General features: G+C 46.7%; 1 protein-coding gene across 1 annotated transcript in view; it reads right to left on the reverse strand.

The window, feature by feature from the left end:
- Positions 1–8,698: 8,698 nt before the first annotated feature.
- LOC143276190 (uncharacterized) overlaps positions 8,699–10,349 on the reverse strand; it is a 4,015-nt gene continuing 2,364 nt past the window's right edge. Inside the window, exons 3-4 of the mRNA XM_076580630.1 lie at positions 10,150–10,305; positions 8,699–9,613 (exon numbers count right to left, since the gene is read on the reverse strand). Coding sequence (XP_076436745.1) covers positions 9,411–9,613; positions 10,150–10,305 — 359 coding nt within the window. The 3' untranslated portion in view covers positions 8,699–9,410. The remainder of the gene's footprint in view (positions 9,614–10,149; positions 10,306–10,349) is intronic.

Genomic DNA, 10,349 nt, shown 5'->3' on the forward strand with positions numbered 1-10,349 from the left:
TGGAGCCCTGATAACACTTTTTCCATGTTTCAGCTCTTGGCACACTCCATTTAAATTCTTGTCTTCACACTGAACGAGCATCCACCTAATCCTTTTAAATGTTCCCCCTTCGTTTATTCCCCCTTTATTTTATTTTTTTTAAATATTTTTTCCCTTTTCACCCACTATGCTTCTAAAATTTTTCCCCAATTTAATGAGTCCTATTTAAAAAAAATTTTGCACAAAAAGTTAATTTATCAAAAAAGCAAACTTTAAAAACCAAAGAAGTCAACCCTTTCAACCATTCAACATAATTTTTTTTTCGAAAAAAATAATCAGCAACTAACATTGAATAAACAAAAAATAATTTTAATTTTCCCACCGATGTTCGAACGTCAGCCAACCCGTCCACAACGAAAACCCCCACTTGATACATCAGCGCTTAAAATTCATGTCCCACAAAAAAGTTTTCACAGCTCAGTTCCCCCCAACCTTCCCAGTCAAAACTTTTCCACTTCATACAGGTATTCAAAAGTACAAATAATTTTTTCGTTCCTCCCACGGGCCACGGCTTCGAACCCCCACGTCATGGGCACGGGAACTCCATGAAAGAACCCCTTCCCCCGTTCTCCACCGAAAAACCAATACACATTTTATTTTTTTTTTTTTTTCTGCCTAAATTTTTTTTTTTTTTTTTATTGAAGTACTTCCTACATTTTTTTTAATGGGGATAGCCCTTTTGTTGCCATGGGTTTTTTATGAGCTAAGTTCAGTTGCACAGGCCCTCTTATCTCTTTCCGAATGACCAGGCCCAACTCGATTTTTTTCTTATGAAAACGCTCAGTCCGACCAACACCCAGGGGGGTGTGTCCAGGGTTCCTGTCATGAGACCAAACAGTATTTGGGGGTGCGGGTACAGGGGTTCCATCGGGTCAGACCAACAGTCCATTGTGGTGTTTTGGGAAACAGGGGTTTTTTTTCCCCGCAGGGCAACCAACACCATTGTGGGGTTTTGGGTCACAGTGGTTCCGTGGGCGCAACCAACAGCCCTTGTGGTGGTGCGTCACAGTTTTTTCTGTCGGTGTAGCCCAAACATCCAGGGTTTTTGGTTCAAGTGGTTCCCCGGGTGCCCCAACTCCTTTATGGTGGTATGGCAAGTGGTTCCATAGGCTGCAGCCAAAGCCCATTGGGGGGTATTGGCCCAGGGGTTTTCACTGCAGAAAAACATCCTTGGGGGGTATTGTCCGGGGTTCCCCGTCAGGCTGCAGCCCAAACAGCCCATTTGGGGTGTGGCACAGTTTTGCACTCAGCCCAACTCCTTTTGGGGTGGTTTTGTAAAAGGGTTCCCTTCACTGCAACCCATCCTTTGGGGATGGGCCAGGGGCCCCGTCAGGGGAAACCCATCCTTGGGGGGGGTTTTCACAGTGGCCCGTAGGGCAGACCAAACCATTGGGGTTATGCAATTTTGCCCCTGTCAGGGAGACCACACTGCATAATGAACTGGGGGGGACTTGGGTTCAGTTCCATTTGCAGTCCGTTCTTCACCAAAATTCTAAAAGCTTGCGGGGAAAGTAAAAGACCGGGCGGGCTTTGAATCATATGTGAAAAAAAAAAAAAAAAAAAAAAAAAAAAAAATGCCGGCGGGAAAGTAGAAATACTGGGTTTGTCGTTAATCGGGGGGGGTGGGCCCATCGAGACGATGAGACCATTTTTGCCCAAGGGGGGAGGGGGGAGGGGGGAGGGTGGGGGGGGGGGGGGGAAGGATCTCATAAATCTATCGTGATCGCAGAGGGGTGAAAGTCCCAAACTGGGACGAAATGTCCTGACATTGGGGCAACAAAGACAGGCAAATTGTCAGGGTTGTTTCCCTGATTTTTGGCCCGCGTCTTCTCAAACAGCTGCGCGTTTTGGCCCCGCAAATTCGCCTTGTCCCAGGGCCCTTTGCACGGGCCACGCAGATCCTCCCCGGGGTCAGGGGTTGAATCAAAGCTTTCAGAAGGGGCTTTCGAATCTCTGAAGCGTTTTTCGATCCTTGTTCTTCCCTTTTTGAGCTCCCATGAAACCCTTTTGGGGAGTCGATGGTCGGCAGGCGCCACGGTTTCCCCAGAAACACGAAGGGTGTGGGGGTCTGGGAAAGGGGCTTTTTTCAAGACCCCGTGCTGGGGGCCTTTTTGCCACTTGAGTTCATATTCCCGAGGCTTTGGGGGGAATGTCAGCTTCTTGCTGTCGTTGGACACTGCCAAGTTTTTGCAGGGGACGTAGGTGGGGAAAATAGCTTGTGCCTTTAGTGGTCTCAAGACAAACTCTCTGTTCCGACTTTTCTTTGATCACCCAAAAACGCGCTGCTTTGCAATCCATTCACTTCATCGTCGATTTTTCACATTTCAGTGTGCCCCAAGGAATTTAACCCCTCCCCGCATAGGTTTTACCCTTTCTGTGATTTGGGGTCAAACGAGGTTTTCCCTTTGGGGCCCCCCCCCCCTGAGGGGAACCATTTTCCCCTCTAGGGAAAACCGAAGTTCCTGGGCAGGGGAAAATTTTCGACGCGATTTCATGTCACTTCAATCCCGCGTGAGGGACAATCATCAGCAAACAAAAATCTCGATATGTCTTATCCTTCGTTTTTGCTTGAAGCCTTTGAGGGGAAAAAGTTCCCCTTTTGTATTTAGGGGGATTTCCAAGCCCCTTTGAAGGGACGTAACATTTCAAAACATGAGTTGAAAAAGGTTGGACCAGGGGCGCAGCCGCTTACACCCTTGTACAGCAAAAGGACAGTGTTTACCATTTTTCCTGGATCAGCCCGATGCCCTTTATGGGAAATTGGGACCAAAGGAAATAAAAAATTTTTGAGGGTCCCTACTTGGCCCTGATTTCCCACATCCCTTTACTCACGGTCGAGGCCCTTAGGAGGGCGACTAGGTGGGGAAAAAATCACATTTTGTCCCGACATTTCTTGAGGGTTCCAAAAAACCCCTGTCGTGGTTCCCCCTTTCCGGGTCCCCTTGGCTTCCCGGGAAATACGTGGTCCCGGGTGCTTAGTGGTTTAAATAGGGTCCTGCAAGTACCTTCCTTAGGAACAAGGAAAACCCCCAGGTTAACAGTTGCCAGTTCCCCTTTTGCTTGTACAAAATGATAATGCATTTTGAAACCTGGGGGTTGTTTTTCTTCCCAGATGGTAAGGTACTTCTCATAGCCGGCCCCCATCCTTAGACCCCTTTTGGGGGGCTGGCAGGTTTTGCCCGGGTGCGAGGGGTTGCTTTTTCTCAAGAAGTGTTTGGGGGATCGTCCTGTTCGTTGCGGGATGGGGAGACGGTCTAGGGGTTATTTTGGAGGGAAAGGGGGATTTAAAACATGTTAAGGTCGCCCCGTTCGAGAATGGAAACCTTCTGGGAAAGGTATTCCCACCCCTGGGGGGGGGATATTGAGGGGGGGGGCCCGGAAATTTTTAAGGGATATGAAACTTTATATCGGGCCTGCACAACCCGGATCCTCACTTTGCACTCACCACTTATCTCTCTTAATTTGCGAAAATCCTACGGATGCATTTTATGCCCTTTTTTGATGGGACTTTTGGGTTTCTCAGGGGCTTGATGCAGCGGGTTTTTATCGAAGCCTTTATTTTTATCCATTTTCATCAAACCTCTTGTGCTTTTTGGTCATGGGGCCCGGGTCTCTGAACTGTACATAATCACTCAAGGGCCTCCTAACTCCCTTCTGGTTGGCCCCGAGAATTCCAGACGATCTTCCAAGCCCCAAAGGGTGTTGATGTGATTTTTAGCTTTCGATGTTGACCCTTTTTGGGCCTTCTGGCTTTGGGGGGTTCTTGGGGTTTGATTCAAATTCCTTCGAACTACAAGGGGTGTTGCCAACACTCGCCCGACTGGCTTTTTACCTACACTTCCCACCCCCTTTTTGACGATGACATAACGATAGAACCAAAGCTTTTAGCGGGGTGCCCCTGCGTCCGTTAGGGGAGGGAGCAAAAATGTGTTTGGTTTTTAGCATTGTGTTTACAGGGCTGAAGAAAAGCAATCCCTTTGGGGGGCAGTGGCCCCCACCTGTTTCCCCAAACACCACCCAAAAACAACCAATCAATTGAATCCCCAAGAATATGAGTTGTTTCGGGGGCCAAGAAGGTGAAGGTTCGAAAAATCGCCTTTATTCATCCGGGGTTTGGGATGGTGGGGGAATGACAAGTAGGGCTTTGGCCAATTCCCATGGGGGTTTCATGGGCATAACACTTGACTCCCCTTTTGGGGTTAGCTACTTTCTGAAGGCTTTTTTACGCAAAAAACCCCCCAGCCTCACCGCTCTTCGCTTTACTCCAAAGAAGGGGGTAACCAAACCCCTCACAAAGGGGCGTTCGCCGCAACCGGTTCACTCAAGGGGTGGATGTCGATGTTGTATCGGCAGTTCGGATGAATAGTGCGTTTCCCTTTGGGGGGTTGTCCGCGTTTCTCTGTCCGAGATCCCCATTTTCCCCCCAAGGTGAAGGGGAAAGTCGGGGTTTTTTTTTTCTTTCCTTTGTTTTCGACCGCAAGGGGCCCCCCACCGCGGTAGGTGCCAGGGGGAAATGCAGGCAATTTGTACCCTTTTTACCCCCTCTGCCCGGGGGGTAGCGTTGGTCCCAAAAAGGGCTAAAAAAAAAAAAAAAAAAAAAAAAAAAAAAAAACGCTCAGACGGTCCGAGTCCTCGTGTCCGTCACAAAACGACCCTAGGCCGGCCCCCTGCTGAGGCGCGTGTGCTGCCCGTTTCCCCCACCTGTCGTTCGTCCCGCCCGTCGAAACTTGGGGGTGTGAAATGATAAGGTGAAAGGGGATTTTGGATACTATGACTTTCGCGATGGTTTGTTTAAAGGGATTGCGGAACTCGACCCACTCTCCGCCGGTCCCCCAAATTTCCAGGGGTAAATAAGTCAGAGATGGGGAAGCAGGAGCAGGGATACCAAAATACCTTTTGGGGTTTTATCCCTTTTTTCACCCCCGGCGTTGCTGTAACCGCCTTCCTCTCCGTTGAACCGATAGGTTTCTTCCGCAGATTCTGCCGGATCCAGACTTCGCATACATGGGTATATACACCCCGGGGGCCAACTGCGTGTGGCATGCACACAGCACAGTGGAGCTAGATGGCCGTCGGTGGCTCTCCTGAGCCGACGCCCTTTTATGGATCTCGTTTTTAATTCCATAAGGGTGTCTAGCCACCCGCCTCACCAGTCCCAGAAGGGAGCGGTGGGAGTGCCGGTTTAGTCGTCGGCATCCCGACCCTGAACAGGTTGTACTGGATTACAGGTTACCAGTAGCAGATCTAATGACCTGACCTGACCTGATGAGATCAGTACTGAGAACAAAACAAAAAAAAACAAAAAAAATCAGTACTGAGAACAAAAAAAAAAGTGCCGTGCCGACTGCCGGAACTACCATGTTGCCAGTGTAATAGGTCACAACAGATCTGACGCTCATGAGCAGACAACAATCTTGAATAAACTGAGCTACTTACTTCATTAGCCTGATCAGCAAGTGTTGTGTGATGTATTTCTGCATGCAAATGAATATGCCCTTTGAGTCAGTGATCCATGGCCTTTGGCACAATAGCTCCAAGCAATTCATCGAAGCAAACCATTGAGATTCAGATACAAGCTCTAGTGTATGGCTGATCCGCTATGTCTTTCCTTTAGAGGCATATACAAATGCTCGAGATAGGCAAATTTGGTAGGTCTAGACCGGGGGGATGCAGTTGTCAAGCAAGGACTTGATAATACCGGAGCTTCCCAGCTACCCCTACCATCTCACTAATGACACTGCTTTACTGGCCTTCCACTGCTTGTGGATCTTGAGCCAGTTGCATTGCTTGGACGGAAAAGCCTAGTATGGTCGTAACCCGCTACTAACTGTGTGTAGTATGGAACTGACCAATGGCGTAGTTCGGTCAATGTAGGCATTTAGTCACGTGCTACTGTCAAAAAGTTAGAACCAAGCAATGCAATTGGCATCTGGTTGGCACTGTCCTTAGGGCAATAGGGACCATCTGGAAGAACCAGACATCATTGGCCTCCTTTCTTTCAGGTGAACAGCTGTTCATGTCTACCTCTAGCCCCAGTCTGTCATGGCGAGGGCAGGCCAGGCCCTACCTTACACACCAACAGTACCTGACAAGTGAGGTGTGACAGGGTGGGTGAGGGCAGGCCAGGCCAGGCCCTACCTTACACACCAACAGTACCTGATAAGTGAGGTGTGACAGGGTGGGTGAGGGCAGGCCAGACCAGGCCCTACCTTACACACCAACAGTCCCTGATAAGTGAGGCGTGACAGGGTGGGTGAGGGCAGGCCAGGCCCTACCTTACACACCAACAGTACCTGACAAGTGAGGTGTGACAGGGTGGGTGAGGGCAGGCCAGGCCCTACCTTACAAACCAACAGTACCTGACAAGTGAGGTGTGACAGGGTGGGTGAGGGCAGGCCAGGCCCTACCTTACACACCAACAGTACCTGACAAGTGAGGTGTGACAGGGTGGGTGAGGCCAGGCCAGGCCCTACCTTACACACCAACAGTACCTGACAAGTGAGGTGTGACAGGCTGGGTGAGGGCAGGCCAGGCCCTACCTTACACACCAACAGTACCTGACAAGTGAGGTGTGACAGGCTGGGTGAGGCCAGGCCAGGCCCTACCTTACACACCAACAGTACCTGACAGGTGAAGTGTGACAGGGTGGGGGATTTCCCGGCTGTCTCTGCTTCCCAAAAGAGATGTGCATTGTGCCAGATGCACACGAAGAGTGTGCCTCCAGTGCCATGTAGGTTTGCTACTCCAGTGTTTCAACCGGTCTCACAGTGTTTGAGAAGAGACAGATATTCTCTGTTATTCACAGCAGTGTCATGACTTGTTGCTAATGGGTGGCTCTTGAAAGCACATTGTTAAAAGTCCCCCTCCACCCCCCCCCCCCCCCCCCCTCCCCCCCCCCCCCCCCCTCTCTCTCTTGTGTTTTTATTTCGTTGATACAGTGAAATGTGAATCGGTATTTAAAATTATAAAAATAGAGACCATAATGTGTGCCTTTTTAGCGTTTTTTCATGATATCCTTGTTCGTTTGTCTCGTGGTAAATCTGACCTATGGCTGGAATTGCATGCTTTCTTTGTGGTTTGTTTTTCAATGAAATTGAATTACATCAATTCTGTTTTCATGTGTCTTTTGGCAAATGAGTATCATTTTCTTATGTTTCTTTCTTGGTCCCTCTGGCTCCCATTGTACCCTTGAGGGGGTACATTTAGAAAAAAAAAAAAAAAGTTAATGTCCCCAGCCACACCCACACACACAGGGTCACATTGTACCCTTGAGGGGGTACATTTAGAAAAAAATGGTAATGTCCCCAGCCACACCCACACACACAGGGTCACATTGTACCCTTGAGGGGGTACATTTAGAAAAAAAATGTTAATGTCCCCAGCCACACCCACACACACAGGGTCACATTGTACCCTTGAGGGGGTACATTTAGAAAAAATGGTAATGTCCCCAGCCACACCCACACACACAAGGTCACATTGTACCCTTGAGGGGGTACATTTAGAAAAAATGGTAATGTCCCCAGCCACACCCACACACACAGGGTCACATTGTACCCTTGAGGGGGTACATTTAGAAAAAAATGGTAATGTCCCACCTTGAGGGGGTACATTTAGAAAAAAAAAAAAATGTCAATGTCCCCAGCCACACCTTAGGCCCCCTACAGGGTCTTTTTTTTTAAACAAAAACTTCTTTTTTTTTCAATTTGAATAACCCTGTGATGTGATATATATGTCTGTGAATTCAAGTCTATCAAAATGATCAGACAACCTAAAATTAATTGCCGTGTATACAAGTTGTCCAACAGCTGTGTTTGGAATTCTTGACTTTTGTAATCATTCTCTCTCACTAACAGACGTCGATGGAATGATTTGGCGTAATTTTCCACTCCACATTTACCGTGGGCAATTATTTTAACTCTCCTTACGAACAACAAACAGGGGGTTCTTGCGCTGCTGACGTCAATGAATTGTTAGAAACAGAATGTTCTATGTCTGAAGAGATGGAAGAAGACAATGAATCCCGAGAAAGCTTTTGGCTGGGCCGTGCAGACACCCACTTGATATCAGATGGAGTCTGTGTGAGAAAAAGAAAGGGGAAAAACTGGGCCTCTCCAGTGAGTTAATCTATTCTTGCCAGGTGACAGGATGTGGATTGCTGAATTACACTGCAACGTGTCGTTAATTGAAGCTGTCCTGGTAAGAGTCATAAAGTACATTACATTATACATCTTGCATTATTGTACAACGTCTCTCGTTATTTCTCAAACACAGCCAGGTGTTCACACCCATTCATAAGCTCTATTCTGCTATCTCTCTCTCTCTCTCTTGTGCCTGTGTGTGTTTGTGTGTGTGTGTGTGTGTGTGTGTGTGTGTGTGTGTGTGTGTGTGTGTGTGTGTTTCTTATATTTTTATATTTCTTAATTATTTTATTTTTTCCACTCTGTTATGTATTTCTACTGGAACCATGCATCATTTTTATTTTCACTGAGTATTGTGTAGTATAGTCTGTATTCAGGGTGGGGACTGGATGTAAAAAAAAGCACACCAGTGCTTATGTATTATCCTCGAAATAAAGAATTTTGTGTTCTCTCTGTCTGTCTTTCTGTCTGTCTGTCTGTCTGTCTCTCTCTCTCTGTCTCTCTCTGACGCAAGTATATCATATTTCCAGTCACAATTTTATTTTTCAAACTCATTGAACAATAATCAGGTGCACGGATAACAAAGCATACCTGCTGGTTGTAGAACATGGAATTGTGAGACTTCGCATCATAGTAAATTGGTTTGAATTCATTATGGTGTCTTTGTAAAATTGATCGAAAACAACAACAGTGCAGTAAAAGAGATGGACCGAAACGTTATAAATGTATTGTGGATTTCAAACGATGGGAGAGTCATAACAAAAACAACAACGATAACAATAACAAGAGGAACAGCAAGAAGAGGAAGAAGAAGAAGAAGAAGAAGAAGAATAGTTTACGTTAAACAAATGCTCTGTGAATACACAGTGTAAACAACGATGTCTGAAAACGTGTTGCTTTCAGCTGGGGATCTCTTCAATATCTACATTCATTTGTTGTCAGTCCATCTGCTTATTCAACTATTTACCTGGAGAAAAAAATACGAGAAAAACTCCTTGCCTTTCTGCTGCAAGATAACTGGATATTCACGATGTTTTATTTTTGGTATATCAAATGAATCAATATTACAACCACAAAAAAGAACATCAGAACAAAGTCAAATGGAAGAAAACAGCACATACCAAATGATATCATCCATAACATTATTTCCTAACGAGAACTGGAAACATCATCTTGAGCTGGTAGCAGCCATCAGCTTGCCTTGCCAACCACCGCTGTATCGGCAGTAGTCTACACGGTATTGTCAGAGCCTGCTTGCAGCATGGCGACATACTCCTGGACATAGGCCTCAGAGTCTGAGGTCAGGTCGTGTGTGTTGCAGTCGTCCCCAGAGCACAGACACACGTGACGGTTGTTGGTGACGTCATCAAAACAGCCGTCCTGCAGCTCTCGGTCGGGTAGGTACAGAGCAGTGGCGCAGCCACGGAACACCGCTGTGTGCACAGAAACACAGGGTTATGCATTGGGAGAGAGGTAGAACATATGCATATGCGTGTATGCACACACACACGCGTGCACACGCACACATAAACACACACGAGCACTCACACGAGTGCACACACCTGCACAAACAGGCACTCATGCACACATATGCACGCTTGCTCGGCTTTTGAACATAATATTGTCAAGATTTCAAACAATTTTACAAACATAAAAACCGATTTTTTTGAAGGATTTCCAAGGAAAAACCGTACAAATGTTTTCATTCTAATTCATATTTCATGAAATGCAAAATCCTTCTCCCTCATCAGGTAATCATTTTAAAGTATTCAATTTCCATTTAATGAAACATCATCCAGTCTGTGCAGTTTCGCTTTCATGTAAAAAAAAACAACCTTTTGACATTAACAAATTTTCCATTTCACCAATTCATTCAGACGTTTGTGTGCGTTTTTGATTTCTTTGCTTATTCGTTTTCTGCGCATACTATGGTGTGGGAATGGAGATTAGTTGGAATACCGCAACTCACTTCCAGCAGGGTACAGCCCGACAGAAGAGAAACAGAAAGTACTACAGGAGTTGGGTGTGTACCACTGTGCCACGTAGCCATCTTCAGCACAGTTGGTGTTACGCCAGTAGCCAGGGAGAGGGCTTCCGCTGTTGCAGTCATGGCAGTTGAAAGGAGCTGTTAACAGATACACATAGTCATTTCTTGATGTATTCAAAGTA

The sequence above is a fragment of the Babylonia areolata genome, chromosome 31, assembly GCF_041734735.1.
Source record: "Babylonia areolata isolate BAREFJ2019XMU chromosome 31, ASM4173473v1, whole genome shotgun sequence".
In the NCBI taxonomy this organism is placed as follows: Eukaryota; Metazoa; Mollusca; class Gastropoda; order Neogastropoda; family Buccinidae; genus Babylonia; species Babylonia areolata.